General features: G+C 38.3%; 4 protein-coding genes and 1 non-coding gene across 5 annotated transcripts; 3 read left to right on the top strand and 2 right to left on the bottom strand.

The window, feature by feature from the left end:
- Positions 1-6,061: 6,061 nt before the first annotated feature.
- On the bottom strand, positions 6,062-8,282 carry LOC106353969 (very-long-chain 3-oxoacyl-CoA reductase 1). Its single transcript, XM_013793803.3, has 3 exons — positions 7,442-8,282; positions 7,267-7,336; positions 6,062-6,468 (listed from the first exon to the last, which is right to left on the bottom strand). The coding sequence occupies exons 1-3, from the start codon at positions 8,071-8,073 to the stop codon at positions 6,214-6,216; spliced, it is 957 nt and encodes a 318-aa protein (XP_013649257.2). The 5' UTR covers positions 8,074-8,282; the 3' UTR covers positions 6,062-6,213.
- Positions 8,283-9,026: 744 nt separating this feature from the next.
- Positions 9,027-9,097, top strand: TRNAG-GCC. The gene has a single exon. It is a non-coding gene; the product is annotated as a tRNA-Gly (tRNA).
- Positions 9,098-9,454: 357 nt separating this feature from the next.
- Positions 9,455-11,385, bottom strand: LOC106357140. Its single transcript, XM_048761101.1, has 5 exons — positions 11,046-11,385; positions 10,865-10,983; positions 9,905-10,093; positions 9,764-9,815; positions 9,455-9,681 (listed from the first exon to the last, which is right to left on the bottom strand). Exons 1-5 carry the CDS (start codon positions 11,325-11,327, stop codon positions 9,562-9,564), a joined length of 762 nt encoding a protein of 253 aa, XP_048617058.1. The 5' UTR covers positions 11,328-11,385; the 3' UTR covers positions 9,455-9,561.
- Positions 11,386-16,116: 4,731 nt separating this feature from the next.
- On the top strand, positions 16,117-20,583 carry LOC125589010 (probable LRR receptor-like serine/threonine-protein kinase At1g67720). The gene is made up of 13 exons (XM_048761100.1): positions 16,117-16,506; positions 16,643-17,180; positions 17,239-17,750; positions 17,843-17,975; positions 18,078-18,149; positions 18,240-18,308; positions 18,385-18,456; positions 18,566-18,634; positions 18,835-18,992; positions 19,090-19,470; positions 19,542-19,607; positions 19,691-19,877; positions 19,946-20,583. Exons 1-13 carry the CDS (start codon positions 16,428-16,430, stop codon positions 20,403-20,405), a joined length of 2,796 nt encoding a protein of 931 aa, XP_048617057.1. The 5' UTR covers positions 16,117-16,427; the 3' UTR covers positions 20,406-20,583.
- A 1,721-nt stretch (positions 20,584-22,304) lies between these two features.
- Positions 22,305-24,932, top strand: LOC106353966 (ATP-dependent zinc metalloprotease FTSH 1, chloroplastic). Its single transcript, XM_013793798.3, has 4 exons — positions 22,305-24,009; positions 24,086-24,269; positions 24,352-24,523; positions 24,611-24,932. The coding sequence occupies exons 1-4, from the start codon at positions 22,479-22,481 to the stop codon at positions 24,830-24,832; spliced, it is 2,109 nt and encodes a 702-aa protein (XP_013649252.2). The 5' UTR covers positions 22,305-22,478; the 3' UTR covers positions 24,833-24,932.
- Positions 24,933-25,052: the final 120 nt, after the last annotated feature.

Here is a 25,052-nt window from a genome sequence, read left to right as displayed (position 1 = left end):
ACCTCAACCATACACACTCACGACTTGCCTCATGCATGGCTAAGATTTCTGAGTGATTTGATGATGTGGCTGCTATAGTTTGTTTCATGGAACGCCATGATATTGCAGTACCACCATGAGTGAACACATATCCGGTTTGGGACCGAGCATGGTGTGGATCAGATAAGTAGCCTGCATCAGCAAAGCCTACTAAACCATCTTTGGTTTCATTGGTATAAAATAGACCCAAATCCTTAGTTCCTTGAAGGTAACGTAGGATATGTTTAATTCCATTCCAGTGCCTTTGGGTCGGACATGAACTAAAACGGGCTAGGAGACTCACGGCAAAACATATATCTGGTCTAGTGTGGCTAGCCAAATACAGTAACGCTCCTATGGCACTGAGGTAAGGCACTTCTGGACCCAGGACATTCTCATTCTCGTCCTTAGGACGAAATGGGTCAGTGTCCACTCCAAGGGACCTCACGACCATTGGGCTGGTCAATGGGTGAGCCTGGTCCATGTTAAATCTCTTGAGTACCTTTTCCGTATATGCCTTTTGATGCACAAGGATTCCTCCTTTTATGTACTCAAGTTGTAACCCCAAACAGACTTTAGTTTTACCTAGGTCTTTCATTTCAAACTCTTTCTTGAGATATTCAACTGTTTGGGCGATTTCCCCAGGGGTTCCAATGATGTTCAAATCATCAACATACACTGCTATGATAACAAATCCTTTGTTTGCAAACTTCTTTATAAAGATACATGGACTGATAGGGTCGTTCTTATAGCCAACTTTGGCAAGGTATTCGCTTAAGCGATTATACCACATTCGACCACTTTGCTTAAGTCCATATAAGGATTTGTTCAGCCTTATGCAGTGTTCTTCTCGAGAACCTTTATTAGCTTTGAGCTCAACACCCTCTGGTAATCTCATATATATTTCGTTATCCAGTGGACCATAAAGGTATGCGGTTACAACATCCATTAACCGCATATCCAAATTTTCTTTGATGGCCAGACTTATTAAAAATCGAAATGTAGTTGCATCCACCACAGGGGAGTATGTCTCCTCATAATCGATGCCTGGTATTTGTGAGAATCCTTGTGCAACAAGCCGTGCTTTGTATCTTACAATTTCACCATATTCATTTCTCTTCCTCACAAATACCCACTTATATCCCACTGGTTTAACATTATAAGGTGTCCGGATAATCGATCCAAAGACATTCCTTTTCTTAAAAGATTCTAACTCCACGTTTATGGCTTCTTTCCATTTGAGCCAATCTGATCTTTGAGTGCACTCTAGTATAGACGTGGGTTCATGATCCTCATCTAAGTCCATAACATCAAGGGCTACTTGGTATGCAAATATATCATTGATGTCGACATCATTCCGGTTCCATCTTGTCCCAGACATTAAATAATTAATTGAGATCTCATCATTAGCACCTTCAGTACCATGAGGCTCGGCGTCCCGAGTCTCATTGGTTGGTACCTTAGGCATGGCCATTTCGGCCTTGTCTGGACAATCTATGACCTCGGTTTCTTTTGCACCTTTCTTTAGTTTCCGAGGTCTTTTATCTTTGGAACCAATTGGTCTACCACGCTTAAGACGTGCTTTAGACTCTGTAGCCACTTGATTGTGTCCATCTTGGACATCAATACTTATTGGTGCATTACAAGCTGGTATATAGGACTTAGTCACTCTTTTCGGGTCAGCAAAGGAATCAGGCAATTGATTAGCTAGCTTTTGCATATGAATTATTTTCTGGACCTCTAAATCACATGATTGAGTCCGAGGATCTTGCCATGATAAGGATGTTTGATTCCATACAATTTCTTTGCCCAGCTTGTTATTTTCTCCCCCTAATGTTGGGTACTCTGATTCATCAAAATGACAATCAGCATATCTGGCCTTAAATAAATCTCCAGTAGTAGGCTCAAGATATTTAATAATGGTTGGAGAATCAAAACCAACATATATTCCCATCCTCCTTTGAGGTCCCATTTTTGTTCTCTGTGGTGGTGCAATAGGGATGTACACAGAACATCCAAATATTTTGATATGGGATACGTCTGGCTCATGACCCGAGAGTAATTGGGATGGAGAATATTTATGTTCACTGGATGGCCTTATGAGTATTAATTCAGCAGCATGTAATACCGCATGTCCCCAAGCTGATACTGGTAGCTTCGACCTCATGAGTAATGGTCGAGCAATCAACTGGATTCTTTTAATGAAGGATTCGGCCAATCCATTCTGTGTATGTACATGTGCCACGGAGTGTTCCACACTTACCCCCATGGACATACAGTAATCATTAAAAGCTTGGGAACTGAATTCACTTGCATTGTCAAGACGTATAGTCTTTAGTGGAAAATTTGGAAAATGGGCTCGCAGTCTTATGATCTGTGCCAATAGTCTTGCCAATGCTAAGTTTCTAGATGTATTGGTCCACATATATCACCATGTATTCTTTCCAGAAAGTTTAATGTTTCCTTACTCACCTTTCCAGGTGATGGCCTTATTATTAATTTTCCTTGTGAGCATGGAATACATGTAATGCTCATAGGGATAGTTATCCTATCTTTCAAGGAATGGCCAGTTGAGCTCGAGATTATTTTGCGCATCATGGATCTGCCAGGATGGCCAAGCCTTTCATGCCATTGTTTAAAGGCTTCTCTGAACTCATTAGGAATTGAAGTGTTAGCCTCACTCGATTTTATATTGGCACAATAGAGGCCTATTGATATAGCAGGGATAGTCTCTAGGACTTTCTTATGGCCTTGGGCATTTTCATAAATCAAGAGGAATTCTTTCTTTCCCTCGCCCCTAGTTTCAACATGTAGATCATTCATGCGAATGTCTTTGAAACTTAACAGATTTCTCTTTGATTTTGGAGAATATAATGCATTAGAAATTTCTAAATGCGTGCCTTTAGGCATCACTAAGTGAGCCGGGCCATGGCCTTAAGGCTGGCCGTGCCTGCTATAGTATTGCTATAATATGATATCGAAATCTTCATATTCAGCCACTTGTAAGGAGGTCTGAAGTCTCAAAATTCTCATGACCATCTCTGCCATGGGCTTGATCATCCTCATGGTCCAGATCATTCTCATTATCATAATGGACGAAATTTGCCTCAGAGTTCTTGCCCTTTATGCTCTCCTGTTAGAGCTTAACAAGGTGTTGGGGAGTTTTGCATTTATTAGCCCAATGATTGGTCATCCCACAACGATAGCAAGCAGATTTGGTCGAGCTCGAGCCATGGGTTTTGAAGTCGGACTTATACCCACGGTTAGCTTGATGACCTCGGCTGTAGCCTCGGCCTCGGCTGCGACCAAGATGGTCTCGTGGTTGAAATCCACGGCCACGTGGTTGAAATCCACGGTTACGACCTTGCCATCTACCACGGCCTCTCATGCGACCATGGTATGACTCTCTTGGAGTCTCATCCTTTGGCTCTACGGCCGCATGTGCCTCAGGCAATGCTTTAGCACCAGGAGGCCTTAGCTCACTGTTCATCATGAGCAACTCATTGTTTTGCTCAGCTAGCAACAAACAAGAGATTAAGGCAGCATAAGTGGAGAAACCCTTCTCTCGGTACTGTTGCTGAAGCACAACATTGCTGGTGTGGAATGTGGAGAATGTTTTCTCCAACATATCAGCATCAGTAATAGTCTCACCACAAAGTTTCAACTTTGAGACTATTTTGAACAAAGCCGAGTTATATTCTTCCACAGACTTATAGTCTTGGATTCTCAGGTTTCTCCAATCATAAAGGGCTTTTGGCAATATCACAGTTTTCTGATGATTAAATCTGGTTTTCAACTCTGTCCAAAGTTCCAGAGGATTCTCAATTGTGAGATACTGGTCCTTGAGACCTTCAGCAAGGTGATGGCGAATGACAACAAGTGCCTTGTAATTATCCTTGTCTGATGGCTCAGTGCCTTCAGTGATAGTATCACCAAGGTTTCTGGACCTTAAGAGGATTTTGGTATCAAGCTCCCATTGGAGGTAATTATCTCCGGAGAGATTGAGGGAAGCATATTCAAGGTTGTTGATTTTCGACATCTGAATCAAATATCCATAAAGGAGTAAGGATTCATAATATAATTCAGGACTTGAATTTATATGCCAAGGAGATTGATGATTTATTATGCATTTTATTTTCAGAAAATATTTTATATGTATTAAGATAAAAATTTTGTCAATCAATGTGGATGGATTTAAAAAAAATGCATCATGGACAAGACAAATAACTTTTATAATGTTCAAGATATTTGTAAACCAAAGTAGATTTTCAAAATCGGTTAAAACTTGGTTTATAAATTTTGAATAAAGCAAATGTACTAAATTTTAAATGGAAACCGATTTTGTCTAACTATATGCAAACAGTGTGAATCATTTAGATGCAAACAACATGAACCACTTCAGACGCACTAGTATCATCATTGCTAAAGCTATGCGAACATGTATGTTTGGTTTCAATTATGTGATACCTATGTCCAGTTTTAACAATATGATAGTTGGATGCATGCAAAGGTCAGTTCATGGATGATTCAAGTTCGATCTAATGATTTACTAAATGATACTATCAGGCATACAAATGATCAGTTCATAATTTAATCATAGAATCAGGTTCAAGGATGAAACTAGATCAAGTTTTATTTTAACTAGCAAACTTATGTGATCAAAATTCAGTATGATATAAAATCGGTTCATGGTTGGTTTAATTAACAATATGATCAAATGATTTCAACCAGATTTTATTCTACCTTATGACATATCAATTTTAAAACAAGACTATGGCTTATAAAACTTTTTAGAAATAATTTTCAGTCAAAGATATGCACTTAATAAATTCAAACAAGCATTTATAAAATCGATTATGCATTTATAAAATCATAAAAGGTTTTTAAAACTTTGATAGTTACAAAATAAATATTAATAGTCAAGGATATGCAATGAATGATTTTAATTTTGATTTTATTGATGGGTTGACTGATTTTAGGAGTTCTGGCCGAAAATGGCACAACAAGGGATTGATGGAATTTTGTTTTGGCCAGATTATACACTTATGTTTATCACATCTGGTAAAATGGCCAAAAAAAAGGATTGAATCAAAAAGGTTTAAGCTTTCTCTAATAATTTTATGATTCATAAGTTTTTATAAACAAGATTCATGTAGATCTTTAGGTATTTTGATAAGTTTATAAGTTTTTAGAGAAACATAGAACCTTTAGAGAATTTTAAGTTTTATGGATCCAAGATACTTGTAGAATCAAGTTTCATATGGATCATATGGATCATAGAAACAAGATCAATATTTTAAATCCATAGATTGTTTATAAGTTATGGATTCATATAGATCCTAGATTTGTTTCAGACATAATGGTGTTCTATAGATTTCAAGGTTTTGATTTGTTTACCTTTTTCACCACAAGAATCTGAGAGGACCACCGTGAGAGTTGGCCGGAATTTGAGAGAGAGAGGAGTTTTCCGGCGGAGAGAGAGAGGTGGCCTGGTGGAGAGGAGGCTGAGCGCCGGTGGAGCAAAGGCTGAGCACCGGAGGAGCTGGCCGGAAAGAGGATCGCCGGCTGAGAGAGATTTCTCAGGTGGAGAGCACAATCGTGCTGATAACGTGTTAGAAATATGAGAGAAGTGTTGTTGTGAAAGTTGTGTCTTTCTCATTAGCTCTCACTATCAATATATAGTGGAGGTTCCAAGGGTTTACAACAAAGGAGAGTATCTACACATTTATTACATATTGACCACAAATATCTAGACTTGGTCAAAGCTCATAAATGCTCCGGTTGAATGAGTCTTCATCTTGACTAGTCTTGGACGGATGAGACAAACCGGAGACGGGTGTAGACGGACCGGATAGTCGGGTCAGATGTAAACCTCCCTGATGGTTAATGGCAATCCACATATCCATATCATGGATTTATAACAACAATATTTTTTTTTTCTTTTTGGCTTATGAGTGTGTATGATACATCATATCTTAGTTATTTTTTTTTTCCAACGTTCAGTTTTATTTTACATAAATAAAGAGCACAGAGGACATGAATGGATTAGTGGACGTTATGGTTTTTAATTTTCAGAATAAGGAAACAACCTTGGAAACATCGGAAACTAAAGCGTACAAGTCTTGCAAAAGTCTAAACAGAAACTTGCAAGAAACCAAGTGCTGCAGAAGAAAATCATGCACCCTCGAAAAGTTTTCATTCCTTTTTCCTCGAGTCTTTAAGCATACCCTTCTTCCTGATCTGGAGGCACCTCTTAATGTTAAAGGATTCAAAGACGCTCTCGGGCAATGAAGAGATAACATAACCCATGAGGGCGTGAGGCCAGTAAGGTGTGCAGCGTGCTTCATACCCTACAAAACGCAGTGCTGCCTTTGCGTAACCCTCGGGAGATGCCACTAAGAACGATGCTCTTCTTATCGAAGTCATCTTTGTCGCAACATACAAGGGAACCTATGAAAACAACCAACCACCCAGTTTTAGCCATATAGTCAAGAAATAAGAAAAGGTTATAGAGCAGTGTGAGCCATTAAGTTGTTTTGGTACTATTCAACTCCACACTCAGCTACAGAGATGGAAAAGGCCACAAACTATTACAAATTCGTACATAATCTTTGGCATAAGGATTCTACATCCGTAAATGGTTAATCACTTAATGGTCCACGGTTCAGATTTCCTAATTCTCTCTAGCTTTGACATTATGTCACATAAACGGCCTCAGCAAATATACAAGTATTCAGGAGCAAAGAGACATGTGATGCTAATAGTACCAATACCTCATCAGCAAAAAAATCAGATAGCTTCGAACTAAAATAATCTAAAACAGAGGACTCTCCTCTGTTTCATCTCTTCTTCAGTAACAAGTCTTATTTTCTTATTTTTTAAGCTATTCCCAGCATGAACACTAAGGAAACCATGAAAAATAATCATTGAACCAAAAACTTCAACCTTTTAGGTCCACTAAATTAAATAGAAACAGAGTCATAAAACCATGAAAAACAAATATCCCACCTCCTAGTGATTCAAGAAACAACTAGCATGTCTTCTAGGGGGTTCAATAAACATGTTTAAACATTATATTGTCTTGATTGTCAGACAAAACTTATGAGTTATGTCACTACTATTTAGTTATCCGACCTTAACCTATGATCCCACTGAAGGCACCATTGCTTTTCCTTACAAAAATATTAGTTTTTGTTCTCAAAAAGACGCATTGCAAAGCAATACCAGATCACTACACAAAAGGCTCACCTGGCATTGAACATCAATCCCACTCTTCTTGTACTCAACATGTAGACACCTCGTGAACTGATCCACGTACCTGAAACAAACATGCAAACCAAAAAAAAAAACGTGACTAGTTAAAACAAGTCAACCCATCAAGTAACAAACAAACAACACTCTTGATTATTCTAGAACTCCTTACGTTTTAGCACTGGCGTAAACAGAGTAGAAAGGATACGAAGGAATAAGAGCAGCAGCACCAGAACCCATATTAACAATAGCTCCCTTCTTCCTCTCCAACATCCCAGGCAACACAGCCTTCGTCACCTTCGTCGTCCCCTCCACATTAATCTTAATCAAGTTCCCTAGCAGCTCCTCATCCACCTCGTGAAAGTACTTCGCGTAAGGATACGACATCCCCGCGTTATTAATCAACACCCCAACCTCCAACCCCTCGATCGACTCCTTGATCCTTCTCACTCCGTCGTCAATATCACCGGAGAAGTCCATGATCACGGTCTTGATCTCGACGTTGGAGTATTTTGATCTGATGGAGTCCGAGACGTCTTTGAGCTTGTCGGGGTTGCGGGCGACGAGGACGAGGTTGAGCCCCTTGCGGGCGAGCTGAAAGGCGAAGGCTTTGCCGATGCCGTCGGTGGGGCCGGTGATGATGGCCCAGGAGCCGTAGCGGCGGAGGTTCTTGGCGGGGCGGAGGAAGTAGATGTAGAGGGAGTTGAGGAGGGAGAGGGTGAATTTGAGGAGTTGGAGGGAGCCGAGGGCGAGGAGGAGGAGGAGCCATGAGGGCTGGGATTTGAAGTAAGTGCAGATCTCCATGAGTTTCTGGGTTTACGAGATGGAGATGGAGAGAGAGAGATTTAAAGAGGGGAGGGAGAGAATTGAAGAAGAGGAAGGTGGATGGAAGTAGATGAGCAGAAAACCACCAGACTTAACTACTCTCTCTCTCTCTGTTGTTCTGTCTAAAGCTCTTTGTTTGTTTTAGTTTGGTGTCGTCTTCCTTAACATTTTGTCATGTGAATTTATGAAACTTGGCACCTCCGTTGTTGACATAGGTTTCTTATATTTTTGTATTTTTCACAAATGTTTATTATGTTAAGATTACGGTTTGGCAAAATTAGCCGGAAACCAAACTGCAATGATGTTTACAAATATCTGAACGAGCCATGTTTCTTTATACCCAAACTAACCAAACTACAGTTTAAAATATTAGTTGTATTTAGTTTTAAATTAAATTTCTTTAAAATAAATGTTCTAAAAATTAATTACACTAAAAGTCTAATTATTCTACTATTTTTTTATAAAATATTTTAAATAATCTGATTTACTTGATATTTTATTTGAAAATTTGAATCATCAAAGACTTTATCCAGAAAAATCTAAATTATCTAGAATTTTAATTTGAAATACTAAAATTAGCTGGCAAAAACAGAAATCAAATCTAATTTTTTCGGATATTAGTTAACTGATTTCCAAATTTTTTTACTTGAACCGAATTGTAAACCGAGATAATCAAACTGAAACCGAGATAATCAAACATACGTAAATCCTCACTGTACTTTTCACATACATTTTTCTTTTTTCTTTTATGTGAATCTAGATCATCGTTCTAATTAATTCCTTCTTAGTATTGGGTTGTAAAATAAAATTTCCTTTATAATGAATATCAGAAACTTCTTTTTCTTACCAATGACTAGATGATAGTTGAAGTAAAAGAAGTTTCTGATATTGAAGTGTATATTATGTTTTAACACTTGATTTTAAACATCAAAGCACCAGTGGTCTAGTGGTAGAATAGTACCCTGCCACGGTACAGACCCGGGTTCGATTCCCGGCTGGTGCAGATGTGAGCTATGAAGAAAAAGGCTTGGCGTTGGTTGGGTCCTTCGCATATATTCTGACTATCAGATGAAATAGCCACCATCCTGAGCTCTACCTTTCTTTTTGCCTTTCCAATTTTCTCACTTTTCATAATCAGTTCAAAGGTCAACTTGCTATAGTGAATCTACAGTATGAAAGAAATATATAAATTCAGACGACACATATAAAGGTATGGTTCTTTTTGAGCTGGTTTTAAGCTTTAAGTAGGAGCTAATGCATTTGCTGGAGAATGTACTTGATGAGCTTAGGGTGATCATTCTCGTGTGATTTTTGTTTGCATGTTGTTGTATTTTCAGTTCTCTTGTGATTCACATTCAAGTTAAGTGAAATCTAGGATTTAGATTGACCAACGTTTATTTACATACCAAAATGACAAATTCAAGCTGAGATAAGTAGATAACAACTACTCTTCGCTTGAGCTAAATTTCATTTTGTAGTGTCTTCCACATCACTAATAGTCTCCGCAACTGTCTTGAGCCATCTTGCAAGATTGATCAAGAACGGTGTGTAGACAAAATAGCAAGTTGTTGTCCAAGTGATCAATCCCTTCACCATAAAAACAAAAAGAAACATTTTTTTTAATTACTTTTCTTGCTTCGATTAAATGCATGTATAAAAGCTCTTTTACCTGGCCAAAGATCTCTATGTTTGCTTCTGGATAGTACCACAGATGAAAGAATCTGTTATGTCATTATACGTCAAACTTTCTTTTATCTAGAAAACAAAGAGATGGCCTAAAGGACTGAATCGCACGGTTTTATTTACTTACTGCATAATGGGGATTTCAGCTAAGGGACAGGCGATGCCGAGTAGAGAGGCGATGGTGAAGCCAAGCCAAGTTCTATCTAGAGAGAACCATAGAAACTCTGCTAAGGCAAATAGAATGTAAGCTTCTATGTTGTCTGAAACTCCAGCTTTATACATTTCAGCACTTAGCTCCAAGAACAACACCAGTGCTCTGTTGCATTCACCAAACCATACACAAAGTTAGGCATGCGCACGGATAGGATATTCGGGTTTTTGAAGGTATTTGTGATTTGCTTCGTATGTCACGGATATCTAATTTTTCGATTTGCTTTGCTTCGAAAAAATACAGATATTTGGAAAAACGGATATCCGGAAAATAAATAAATATTTGTGGATATTTACGAATACTTACGGATATCTCATATGTTTTGATTAATACAAATAATCTTAAAATTTGATACAAATTTGTTTTGTAAAATAATTTTTGAATGATATATATGATAAAAATTAAAAGAAATAGTGAATCTACATATTTTGAACTTATTTAACAATTATAATAACACAAAACTTAAGAAAAAATTATAATTGTCATAAATGTGTTATCTTCCTTTTATGTAATATTTTTATATAAGTAATAATGTGAATAGACTTTATCAAATCATATGTTAAAATAATAATTTTATAATTGTATACATCAAAAACTTTAAATATAATCAAGATATACATGTATTTATATATTGACGGATCGGATCGGATATCCGCTTTCCAAAATTTTAATATTTGTGATTTGCTTTGATTTTAACGGATAGTGATTTTTAGTATTTGCTTTGCTTCGAAAGTTTACAGATATCCGAAAATTTTGGATCAAATCGAAACGAATAACGAATCGAATCAAATTTAAGAGATAAAATGTCCAGCATTACACAAATAGTCAACTTCTACTGTTCCACATTTGAGTAGTCGTTAAAAACAAAACACTTACAAAAGTGAAATTACGGTTTTGTCCAGGTTACCACCTGGAGGCTTTGTTGAGGTTTTATCATCCAGTAGAAGTTGCAGTAAACCTACTGTGCAGTAAAATAAGCCAAGCAAGAACGGTACCTGAAGAAGAACACATTATAAGTGATTTCAAAGACATGATGGGTTCTTGAGAAACAAGTTACCCAGATGTTAGTGTGGAGTGGACCGATTTGAAGAGCTCCGTTTTTGTAAACCACGAGATCGACACGTGAGTGGAGACCATCGAGAAGAGGACCCAAGACGAAGCCTGAACCAAAGAGCGTGAGACTTGTTGGGAGGATCCATGATTTTCCGGTACCAGTTTTGCTCTGCCTCTGCTGATTCAGGCAGAGGATTTTTCTTACAAGTGACTGGTTTGGCCCATTTGGTTTTGATAGTCTGATGAGAGTGGTTGAAGGAGAAGAAGATATAGCTAAGACAAACATCTTTCAGTTTCGTCCATAAGAAAATAAAATATATTTTTTGATGGATATGTTAGAAGAAAGAGGGTACGAAATGTACTTATTAAAATTTCAAAATAAATAACAACCGAATAAAATCATAATTCAATTATTTTACCAATTTATAAATGACTGGATGAGAGGTGTCTGATGATATTCAATCATATATTATGGATTAACACTAGCTATTGTACATTTATTCTGATTTATCAGATGTAATTGCCACAATCCTGAGCTCATTTTTCTCGCTTTCCGTTTTTCTCACTTTTCATGAAAAAAGTTAGTTTGAATGTCAACTACTATAGTGAATCTACATAAAACAATATGAAAGAAATATATACATGTGAGATGACACACATAGAGGTATGGTTCTTATTGAGCCGGTTTTACAGCATAAGAGGCTTAAGCTTTAAGTAGGATCTAATGCATTTACTGGAGAATCTACTTGATGAACTTAGGTGTGAGCATTCTCGTGTGATCTTCGTTTGCATGTTCTAGTATTTTCAGCTCTCTTGTGATTCACATTCAAATTAAGTGAAATATATGATTTAGATTGAACAATGTTTACTTACATACCAAAAATGACAAATTCAAGCTGAGATAACGACTTGCAAAGTTGCAATACAAACACAAGGATCAAATGGTGAAAACAGCATATGCGGTATGTTCGAGATTGTGCTAGTCAGATAATAAGTGGCAAATGGATGTGTTTGATTTGGTGCCTATTTTGTAAAAAAAAAACATGCTTTGAGTTGTTGAGATAGACGCCCTTCCTTGTAGAGAGCATTTCATATATTTGGTTGAGCACTACAGTTGTGACTGTGGTTCTCGTAGATATTTTATTGTGGCCTCCTCTCCAACATACACGTCGCTGTGGCAGTTTCTTGTTGAATTGAGTTTGTAATAGTGGTTGAATGCTTCACCGACGTGAGTCTGATGAGGCCTTGTTCAGCAAATACATTAAAATTGGTACCTATATAATCATTCCCACCAAAAAGAGTTCAATTAGTGGGTAGTCGACACAATGAACAGTATGAAACCACATACACAAACTTATCAACATGATGGTTACATGATGCGTCCTATGAATTATGTCCCATTATTTATATAATGCAAGTGTTATCCGATAGTTGTATAGTCTAGAAGAATCTGTACAGAAGACTGCACATCCTTCTTTCTTTTAAAAAATTAGATAAACAGTGTACCCTCCAATAACCATCAATGAGACAACCAAAACTCCCACTCAAAATTCCCACAAAGATATTCTGGTTTCTTGTACGTGAAGGAACATGATGGTGTATGTCTCAATCTCCAAGTGGCTTTAAGTCCCTAATCTTAAATTTTGGCACCTTGCAGTTAAGCTGATTCTAGGAAACATCAAGGAGTCTGAGTTCCTTCAACTTAGTTATCTAGAAAAGAATACTACCACCCATATGGTTATAAGATAGGTCAATCAACCAAAGAGAGTTGAGGTCTCCAAACCTTGGTGAGATACTACATATCAGTTTTGTGGATGGCACAGCGAAAGTAATGATTCGACCCTCTTTACATGTTATCCCAAATCAATGCCTACATGGGTTGCTCCCTTTCCAACTCTTTGCAAATTCCAAGGGATAATTAAATCCTCCAGCAACAGAAAGGAGAATATCAACGACGGGATCACATGTAGTACCCGAAGAATCTAAGCAAAAACTGTTTGTCCCTCGACTCATATCAACATGAACCTTAGAGTTAAAATTTTGTGTTGTTCTTTGAAGCCCTGAACAGAGCAACCACACAAGTTAAAATTGAAACAATTTTTTTTTTATTTTCATAAATTTTGTTTTATTTTTGCTCAAAATTTTCTTATGTTTTACTTAGGTATTGTTTATTTTTAATTATTATTTTTTTGTTATAATGGACATACAACCTCTTAAGATTATTAATTTTTACCTTCAGCCATGTAAAATTAAATGAATACATATGGCCGACTACATTTAACCCTTGTTCGGAAACTCGCTAGGCGCAACGCGTGCGGTTGGATAGGGCCTAGCGCCGAATCAATAAATCGGATATTGTACGTGGATTAATCGGCGAGGAGTTTTAGGTTAAATATATACTTTATGTAATGTTTTAGCAGGAATGACCCATAGTCTAGTGGTTACTGGTTTCTTATATTCTTCTCAGCACCCGGGTTCGAATTGCTTAGCAAGCTTTTTTGTCATTTTTTTGGATTTTAGGTTAATTAATAGGAAAATGACAAAAACAACTTTGTCTTCATCGTAATCCTGCATTTTCTCTCCCAAAGTTACAGCCGCCATTATTTTTTTTATTTCGATTCAACTGTTTCTTTCTGCTATTCTTGTAGGTTTTAACTATAATTTAACAAGTATAACAAATACGTATGTGATTTCGAACACAAAACGTTCGAAAACGATGATTTAAAAAAATGTCCGATTAATTGACCGTATTGCACCAAATCGCGACGGTGCTATAGCGCAACGCGAGTTTTCGGCGAGTTTCCGGCCGCGGACACCGTGTTTTCGAACAGGGCATTTAACACAAACTTATAACGCATCCCAAAATTGTAAATACTATAAACAATGTTTATACAATATTTTTAATATTACTTTTAGATTTCTAATTAACTAAAAGTAACAATATACATACATGTATATATAAAACAACTATGAAATAAATGAGTATTATAAATAGATTCCAACTTTTGCAAATAGTATTGGGTAATTAAACCTTTTAGTGATAAAAAAACAGAGCATCAACAATGGAATCACAAAGAGTACCCGAAAAATCTAAGCAGAAATTATTGTTCTTTGAACATATCAAAAACATTAGCATGGTGTTGGTCCCTGAAACAAATTCCTGGACAAAGCAATCTCACACGCAAAGACTACATTTTATAAAGCATGAATGAACAATACCCGCAACTTGATTGTTCATTATCAAAAAATCTTAAAATTATTAAATTCTACAAAATTCTTTAACATTAGAGGTAGACTTCATGATATTCTTATGTTGAAGAACCGAATGATTTTGACCCGACCGTACTCATCACATTCTAATTTTGCGTAGTACAGTAGTCCGAGAACCCAAATTAGTAATGCCTAATAAATTATTATTTTTGCCATTGATACAACACACAAATTAATCGGTTTACTTTGCAGACTTGTTACTTATACTAAAAATCTTTTTATTTGATATTTTAAATTGTTTTTTTTTTTTTTATGTTTTTCTAAACAAAATAATTAGTCCTGATTTCTGATTTTTAAGTGGAAGCAAATGAATATTAATATGGTGACATGTTGCACGTAAAAAATGGAACTCTTGAAAGATTAGTTAAATTTTCTATCAGGCTGGTCTATCAGTTGAGCTGTTGCTACAATCAGGGTTGCAAAGAAACATGAAAAATGCTGTAAGCTTATAGCAGTAAGTCCATTCTGTTAATTTATGTGTTATTTCATGGAAAGCAAAAAGGCGATCCAAGTGCCTTTGTGCATAAAAAAAATCTCTGAATTACTTTAGGAAAACAGCAGAAAATAGGTTGTAAGAAAAGGTCTTTTAAATTTGATCCAATACTAAACCTCAAAGAACCATAACTAAAGTCACTTAGATAAGCTAGCTTCATTCTTTTTCTAGTGTTACAAGAGCATCTATGAAACCAATAAAGAGTTATTACAACTGAATCTTGAGGTATGAATCAACGGATCCATACATTCGGTTTTCAGGTTGTTGTCCCAAGATTTGAAGACTAGCCATAGTTGCTAAACAAATATAAAAGAGTTTTATATTCTCTGTGTATACATTGTAACAAAACCGAACCATCTTTGATTTAGGCAGTGCCGGTCCAACATTTTCAATTTTTTCTTGACGCCCTAAGCATTTAAAACTTTATGCCTTTGTTATATATGTAAAAAAAAATTTATTCCCTATATACAACTAAAATTTTTTATGTCCTAAGCGGTCTCTTCCCTCGCCTATGCTCGAGATGCTCGAGACCGGCCCTGGATTTAGGGACAAATAAAATGTCGAGAACATTAAAATCTATTTTAAAGTCTTTAATATATGTCTTGAGACTAGCCTTAGAACTTAGCAAATAAAAGACTAGCCTTTAGATGCTAGAAACTAGAGTTCTAAAACGTGTTTTACGCAGTCGATTTCAACTCAATATGGTCTGATTTATTGCCTTCTGAAACACTAATTTTCTCAAAATTTTATTGCTGTCAAATTTCTTTGTATTACTTTGGTAAACCATTGAGATTGATGAAGATATCTCATTACCTTCTAGAAATCAAGTATTTTTTTGCCTTTGGCTCTTGTGACGTGTGAATTCCCATCTTGGATCTCATGCGAAATTATGGACTGATGTTTGATCTATGTCGGATTGAATTTACTAATTTATCTATTTAGAGGATGTTAGTCACTAGTTTTTTAGTGATAGCAATAACAAGATATGCAACTTTTTCCACCTTTCACAAATCGAAATTCATTAACCGGATATCGACTGTTGTGGTTGGTTTATCCACTAATCCAAACAACCCAAACCAAACCGGTGAAAATGTAGTTGTGTGATTTAGAAAAGGTATATGCATATAGGCAATTTTCGTTTGCATGTCGCAGAACATAACATGACATACTATATAGCAGAAAACATAATGAAATTGAGTTATATATCCTTTTAGCTAATTTCTCAAATATTCGATGGCCTGAGATGCAATTATTTATAAATATTATCTGATTAATATAAATAGTTGTTTTCAAACTTGAATTAAGTTGTGTGTGACACTCTCTCTCACTTTAACAAAAAGCAAATAGCCAAAGCAGAAAAGGTGAAACTGATGCCTTTAATTTCCGGAATGAAGAAAAAGCAAAAGCTAATCCGAATATATTAAATAAAGAAGACAAATACTCTGTGACCATTGTTACACTAATAAAGCAAAACACAAAGTTGGACTCTTTACTCACTCTATTCTCTTCACACGCTTTCCTCCTCCTTCTCGTGACTCTCAAAAGCACAAAAAAAAAAAGAATTTGTAATTTATATTAGATTCATAGAAAATCTAAAGAGCATCGATGTTCCTGTGATCTTCAATGGGTCTTTGCTCAGCTCAGCTTGCTGTAACATGCTTTTTCATAGTATTAGTACCTCATGCTCTGTCTCAAGTTGCAGGTACACTCTTTGCCCATAATCTGTTCGTTAAAATGCTTCAACGAGTTTTTTTTCTTAATGTTTTTGATGTGTAATCACAAAGCTTTTATCTTTATAACAAGGGTCAACTCAATTATGGAATGACTATGTTTTGCAGAGTTTATAAGTATAGATTGTGGTGGCTCAAGTAACTACACGGACCCCAAAACTGGACTAGGATGGGTTTCAGATTCAGAGATCATCCCACAGGGAAAGCCAGTAACCTTAGCCAACACCAATTCGAGCTCGTTGCAATACACTAGGAGAAGAGATTTTCCAACGGATAACAAGAAGTATTGTTACAGGCTCAGCACCAAAGAGAGGAGGAGGTACATTGTCAGGACAACGTTTCTCTACGGTAGCTTGGGTAGTGAAGAAGCTTACCCAAAGTTTCAACTCTACTTAGATGCAACGAGGTGGGCTACAGTGAGTGTTACTGAGGTCAATAGGGTGTATGTTGAGGAGTTGATTGTGAGGGCAACTTCGAGTTATGTGGATGTGTGTGTGTGCTGTGCTATCACTGGCTCTCCTTTCATGTCTACTCTGGAGCTTCGACCGTTGAATCTCTCCATGTATGCCACTGATTATGAAGATAATTTCTTCTTGAAGGTTGCTGCTAGAGTCAATTTTGGTGCTCCAAGCATGGATGCATTGAGGTAAAACCTTATTACAGCTCTTCTTTGTGTGAAAATGCTGAAAAAGTTTCTCTTTTAGGTACCCAGATGATCCATATGACAGAATCTGGGAGTCAGATGTTAATAGACGGCCAAACTATCTCGTTGGTGTAGCTCCTGGGACGATAAGAATCAACACATCAAAGCCTGTAAACACGTTGACCAGAGAGTATCCTCCTATGAAAGTCATGCAAACAGCAGTAGTTGGCACTCAAGGACTGATCAGCTATAGATTAAACCTGGAGGACTTCCCTGCCAATGCTCGTGCATATGCTTACTTTGCTGAGATTGAAGACCTTGGTGCTAATGAAACCAGGAAATTTCAGTTGGTTCAACCGTATTTCCCTGGCTATAGTAATGCAGTGGTGAATATCGCTGAGAATGCTAATGGTAGCTACACTCTCTATGAACCTAGCTACATGAATGTGACTTTTGATTTTGTTTTGTCGTTCTCGTTCGGGAAGACAAAGGATTCTACACGAGGGCCGCTCCTTAATGCGATTGAAATTAGCAAGTATCTACAGATATCTTTGAAAACTGATAAGAATGATGGTGAGTTACTCGAGGCTGCTGCCTTGAAAATTTTTTCTCTATATTGTTTGCCTATTTATGAAAGAGCTTACCAAAGATTACTATTACTGCAGTGTCTGTTCTTGATGCAATTCGGTCGATGTCTCCTGGTAGCGATTGGGCCAATGAAGGAGGAGACCCTTGTGTCCCAGTTCTTTGGTCGTGGATAAGCTGTAGCTCAACCTCGCCACCTAGAGTCACGAAAATGTAAGACTATAAAACAGAGTTTTACATTAGAAGACAGAGTTTTGTGAGATTTTATTCTTGAGATGATGCATATTTGACCCTATTGTGTGCATTTTACAACAGTGCTCTATCGAGGAAAAATATAAGGGGTGAGTTTCTGCCTGAGATCAATCATATGGAGGCATTGACAGAGTTGTAAGTGGTTTTGATGCTGTATTAAACGATATTGTCTTGGATTAGTCTCTATTTGTCTTTCCGTACTTGAGTAAAATTGTAATTTTATAGGCGGCTTGATGGTAATGGTTTGACTGGTGTCCTTCCGGACTTGAGCAAACTTGTCAACCTGAAAATCATGTAAGCTTGCCAATAAATTCCCTTGTAGAGATACTCGAATACCAGAAAGCTGTACTTTGCTTCGTCTCTTCTACAGGCATCTAGAAAACAACCAACTTAGTGGATCACTCCCAGCATACCTTGGCCATCTACCAAACCTACAAGAATTGTAAGTAATCACAAATTTGGTTGCTCTAGCGGTTGACTTAATACTGATACTCTGGCTACAACTATCCACTCTATACTTGGCAGTTTAAACAAATGTTATTATCTGGCAGGTTCATAGACAATAACTCTTTCAGAGGAACGATTCCTTCAGCATTGCTAAAGGGGAAAGTTTTGTTCAAGTGAGTATGCTTACAAGTTGATTTGTTGAACACAAAAGCTACCCTTTTGTCAACAGATTGATTTCAACACGACTGTTGGAACTTTTTAGTCTATATATGCAGGAAATGAAATAAGCTTACCTAAGCTCAAAGTTCTCCATTTTGTTAATATAGATTCCTCTTCAAGTGGTAACTCTCACCTTTAACATGTTTTTCTCCAGGTATAATAATAATCCAGAGCTTCAGAACGAGGGAAAGCAAAAGCACTATTGGCTGATACTAGGGATATCAATAGCAGCTGTTGCAATTCTATTGCTGCTAGCTGGAGGAGGTCTTGTTTTACTCTATGTTCTCAGGAAGAAGAAAAGTGCTGACAAAGGTATATATATATATATATATATATATATATATGTAGGTCTTGATTTGTTATCAGGTTTCCTCGAAGTGGAGGGTTGTCTTACTCATGTTTCTTTCAGGTAACTCCACGGGGACTAAGAAAAAAGGTTTGGCAGCTTATTCAGCTGTGAGGGGCGGACACTTGTTAGATGAAGGTGTAGCATATTTCATATCCCTTCCTATCCTTGAAGAGGCCACTGATAATTTCTCCAAGAGAGTTGGAAAAGGAAGTTTTGGGTCTGTCTACTATGGCAGGATGAAAGATGGGAAAGAAGTTGCGGTCAAGATAACTGCAGATCCTTCTAGCCACTTGAACAGACAATTTGTCACTGAGGTTGCTCTGTTATCAAGAATCCACCACAGGAACTTGGTGCCTTTGATTGGATACTGTGAAGAAGCAGATAGGCGTCTATTGGTTTACGAATATATGCACAATGGAACCTTGGGAGATCACTTACACGGTAATATTTCTTCCTCCTAAATTTGTTTTTTTTTCATTCTGTTGACGACTCATGAACTCAATCCCTGACAGGTACAAGCGACTACAAGCCATTAGACTGGCCAACTCGGCTACAAATTGCACAAGATGCTGCCAAAGGTTTGAAATAACATTTCAAGAATATCGTTTTGTGTGGCTATGTTATGAATCCATTGGACAGACAAAACTTCAGATTCTTACAGGTCTTGAATACTTGCATACTGGCTGCAATCCTAGCATCATTCATAGGGATGTGAAGTCAAGCAATATACTCCTGGACATCAACATGAGAGCCAAAGTATCTGACTTTGGACTCTCGAGGCAGACGGAGGAAGACGTGACTCATGTGTCCAGTGTCGCAAAAGGAACCGTTGGTTACCTTGATCCAGAGTAAAGCCACCAACAGAACCTCACTATTTGTTTTCTGAACTTTGACTGATACTGCATTGTTGTGACAGGTACTATGCTAGCCAGCAGCTGACAGAGAAGAGCGATGTCTACAGTTTCGGAGTTGTTCTCTTTGAGTTACTCTCTGGAAAGAAACCAGTCTCAGCTGAAGATTTTGGTCCTGAACTTAATATAGTTCACTGGGCAAGATCACTGATCCGTAAAGGAGACGTGTACGGGATCATAGATCCATGTATAGTAGGCAACGTGAAGATCGAGTCAATCTGGAGAGTGGCAGAGGTGGCAAACCAATGCGTTGAGCAGCGTGGGCATAACAGGCCAAGGATGCAGGAAGTGATTGTGGCCATACAAGAGGCGGTCAGGATCGAGAGAGGAAACGAGAACGGGCTAAAGTCATCGAGTTCGAGCAGCTCAAAGGCGCAGACATCTCGTAAGACGTTGCTCACTAGCTTCCTCGAGATGGAGAGTCCTGACATCTCAAGAAACAGCTTAGCTCCAGCAGCTAGGTGACGAGTCCTTCTCCTCTTGAAGGCTCAAGCTCTCATATTTTTGTACACTTTGTGGGAGTTACTATCTTCATATATATGATGAATGTGTGTGTTGTATGTAATGCAGTATGTGTATTTTTAATGTATCGACACACTTTCTTACATTAACTCTATAGATAATGAAAACTAGAACCACCAAACATCACTCTAGCCGTGCGCCAACATCAGATGATTCTGAATTTTATTATAACACTCAGACAGGGGAAGGACGCACATACATATATGCTTAAAATACTCGAAAAACTAAGCGTTTCTTCTACAGTATTGAGACATAATATAGATAGAGAGACTGAGTTCGGCAAGATTACCTTAAAGTCTTATACTTTATGCTGAAGATTTTAGAGGAGAGCGAGATAGACAGTATTTATTTTACTTTGTTGTGGGATGATTGTGTTACATGCATCAAGTGGTGGCAACATATATATTTACGGGGGTTGTGTACTTGTGTTACACGTAGAGAGCTGTTCGTCACCACTATTATCTATATGAGATTGGCATCAAAGATTTAGTGATCGACTTGTTATTGTATAACATTTTCAAATAGTATAGTTTTCTTCTTTTTCTGATGAACTAACATAGGCTTTTTTGGTTATATATAGGCTAAAGCCCGATATAAGTAATAGTGCGACACATAGAATTAGTGACTAAGCTATTTTCAAATGATATAGTTTTTTCCATGAATTGACATAGACTTTTTTAGTTATATATATAGGATAAAGCCGGATATAACTTATAGTGTGACACATAGGATTAATGACTAAACTATTTTCAAATGGTATAGTTTTTTTCGATGAACTGACATAGGTTTTTTGGTTATATATATATAAGCTAAAACCGGATATAACTTATAGTGCGACATATAGGATTAGTGACTAAGCTATTTTGACGAATTTTTATCTTTAAAAATAGAGTTAATTTCGTGTGATCCGCTAGACTACATATCATATATTCCTTCTTTACTTTGATTTATTCCAAAACTGAAATATGTTTTAGTTCACTGGGTAAACACCTCTACATTCTATAGATTTGACCTTTCACAAGCGAGATCTCTGATCCGTAAAGGAGACGTGTACGGGATCATAGATCCATGTATAGTAGGCAACGTGAAGATCGAGTCAACCTGGAGAGTAGCAGAGTTAGCAAACCAATGCGTTGAGCAGCGTGGGCATAACAGGCCAAGGATGCAGGAAGTGATAGTGGCGATACAAGAGGCGGTCAGGATCGAGAGAGGAAACGAGAACGGGCTTAAAGTCATCGAGTTCGAGCAGCTCAAAGGCGCAATCATCTCGTAAGACGTTGCTCGCTAGCTTCCTTGAGATAGAGAGTCCTGACATCTCAAGAAACAGCTTGGCATCAAAGATTTAGTGATCGACTTGTTATTGTATAACATTTTCCGATGAACTGACATAGGTTTTTTTGGTTATATATATAGGCTAAAATCAGATATAAGTAATAAGTAATAGTGCGACACATATGATTAAGATTAGTGACTAAGTTATTTTCAAATGGTATAGTTTTTTTCGATAAACTAACATGTGTTTTTTGGTTATATATACAAGCTAAATCCGGATATAATTTATAATGTGGCACATAGGATTAGGATTAGTGACACATAAGATCGGCTAGACCACATATCATATATTCTTTTTTTACTTTAATTAGTTCCAAAAACGAGATATGTTTTAGTTTGCTAACGTCTCACGTGAAGATTAGTTCATCGAAGTAATTTAGATATTTAAATTTATGAATTTTCTATAAAAAAAGTTAAAAAGATTTCGGTTTGGGTCGGGTTAAAGAGTTTGGGCCTGAACGACAAATGGCAAGACTTACTTTTTTTTTTCGGCGTCTTGTAATCCACTAAACATGTGGATATGAATCGCAAACGTAGACGAAGCAGAAACACTTGAGGATATGGTTGCTGTTTCAATCTCTTCCTCCAGAATTTTGAGAAAGTAAAGATCCTTTCTCCTTCCTCGTTTCTCATTTATATCCCCTCAAAGACGAAGAAGAAGAAGTAGAGTTAGTCCCCCATACAATGGCTTCAACCTCGTCACGCTCCTCACTCTTCTTCGGATCCAACGTCATAATCTCATCCCCCACTCCCAAAACCACAAAACCCTCCTTCCACATCACTCGATCGTCTCTCGATGACAAACCCATAAAGTCCCTTCCTTCACGAGCAGCGTTAGCAGCTATCCTCTTCTCATCATCAATCTCCTCCCAATCCCCAAAGGCCCTAGCTTTAGACGAACCCCTTACCCCAACCCAACCCATCGTCATCGAAGCTCAATCACTCTCCCCCTCTCCCTCCTCTCTCTCCCCCTTTGCTCAAAACCAAGTGATTACAGCCCCTAACCCGAAAGCCCAATCATCCTCAGATCTCCCCGATGGATCTCAGTGGCGGTACAGCGAGTTCCTCAACGCGGTCAAAAAGGGCAAAGTCGAGAGAGTTAGATTCAGCAAAGACGGCTCCGTTCTCCAGCTCACCGCCGTCGATAACCGCCGCGCCTCCGTCGTGGTCCCCAACGACCCCGATCTCATCGATATCCTCGCCATGAACGGAGTCGACATCTCCGTCTCCGAGGGAGAGTCCGGTAACGATCTCTTCACCATCATCGGGAACTTGATTTTCCCGATCTTGGCGTTCGGTGGGCTTTTCTTGCTCTTCAGGAGAGCTGGAGGTGGGCCTGGTGGGCCTGGAGGGTTAGGTGGTCCGATGGATTTCGGACGGTCCAAATCCAAGTTTCAGGAAGTCCCCGAGACAGGCGTTTCATTTGCTGACGTGGCTGGAGCAGACCAGGCTAAGCTTGAGTTGCAAGAAGTCGTCGACTTTTTGAAGAATCCGGATAAGTACACTGCCTTGGGCGCCAAGATTCCCAAAGGGTGTCTCCTCGTGGGTCCCCCCGGGACTGGGAAGACTCTTTTAGCTAGAGCTGTGGCTGGAGAAGCCGGAGTGCCGTTCTTCTCCTGCGCGGCGTCTGAGTTTGTTGAGCTTTTCGTTGGTGTGGGTGCCTCTAGGGTTAGGGATTTGTTCGAGAAGGCCAAGGCCAAGGCGCCTTGTATTGTTTTCATTGACGAGATTGATGCTGTGGGGAGGCAGAGAGGAGCTGGGATGGGAGGAGGGAATGATGAGAGAGAGCAGACGATTAATCAGTTGCTTACTGAGATGGATGGGTTCTCTGGTAACTCTGGTGTGATTGTTTTGGCTGCTACGAATAGGCCTGATGTTTTGGACTCTGCGTTGCTGAGGCCTGGGAGGTTTGATAGGCAGGTGACGGTTGATAGGCCTGATGTTGCTGGGAGAGTCAAGATTCTTCAGGTTCATTCTAGAGGGAAGGCGATTGGTAAAGATGTGGACTTTGATAAGGTTGCGAGGAGGACTCCTGGTTTCACTGGTGCTGATTTGCAGAATCTGATGAATGAAGCGGCGATTCTTGCGGCAAGGCGGGAGCTTAAGGAGATAAGCAAGGATGAGATCTCTGATGCGCTTGAGAGGATCATTGCTGGACCGGAGAAGAAGAATGCTGTTGTCTCTGATGAGAAGAAGAGGCTTGTTGCTTACCATGGTTAGGCATTGTTTTTTTTAATAACTATATGTTGTTGTTTGAGAACAGCTTCTGAGTGAGTTCTTGAATTTTGCAGAGGCTGGTCATGCTCTAGTGGGTGCTCTTATGCCAGAGTATGATCCCGTTGCTAAGATCTCCATCATTCCTCGTGGCCAAGCTGGTGGGCTTACCTTTTTTGCTCCGAGTGAAGAGAGACTCGAGTCTGGTTTGTACAGTAGAAGCTACCTCGAGAATCAAATGGCTGTTGCACTTGGTGGAAGGTTAGTTAGTAATGTCCTTGACACAGAACACTTACAAAGGGTTTGATTGTGTTAAAAACCATCTCTCTGTCTCTTATCTCAGGGTTGCAGAGGAGGTGATCTTTGGGGATGACAATGTGACGACTGGAGCATCAAATGATTTCATGCAGGTGTCTCGTGTGGCACGTCAGATGATAGAGAGGTTCGGGTTCAGCAAAAAGATTGGACAAGTTGCCGTTGGTGGCCCTGGTGGAAATCCCTTCATGGGTCAACAAGTATGTTTTACTAAACGAACTTGGTTTCTCTGTTTCATCATTACCATTTGTTGTTACTTACCTCCATGTCTTTTTGTTTGTTTGCAGATGTCTTCACAGAAAGACTACTCAATGGCAACTGCTGATATAGTAGATGCTGAGGTGAGAGAGCTGGTGGAGAAGGCGTACAAGAGAGCCACGGACATCATCACAACTCACATTGATATCCTACACAAGCTTGCGCAGCTCTTGATCGAGAAAGAAACTGTTGATGGAGAAGAGTTCATGAGTCTCTTTATTGACGGCCAAGCTGAGTTGTATGTTTCTTAATTTCATCAAATATTCCAAAGTTGACATTTGCTTTTAAATGCCATTAGCTGTTAATGTATACTAGACCATTACTCCTGCGTATATATTTTCTTTTGTAAAATACTCTGTTTCTACATGGACGTCATCCATATGAACCATCATACTTGGTAAAAGCTTAGAAACTTATTATGTTTTGTTAGCAGTATCAACTTCATATAGTTGCACCTATATCCATCTTCTT

Source organism: Brassica napus, chromosome C6, assembly GCF_020379485.1.
Source record: "Brassica napus cultivar Da-Ae chromosome C6, Da-Ae, whole genome shotgun sequence".
Lineage (NCBI taxonomy): Eukaryota > Viridiplantae > Streptophyta > Magnoliopsida > Brassicales > Brassicaceae > Brassica > Brassica napus.
The sequence above is the reverse complement of the archived record's forward strand: the minus strand, read 5'-3'. Positions and strand labels throughout refer to the sequence as shown.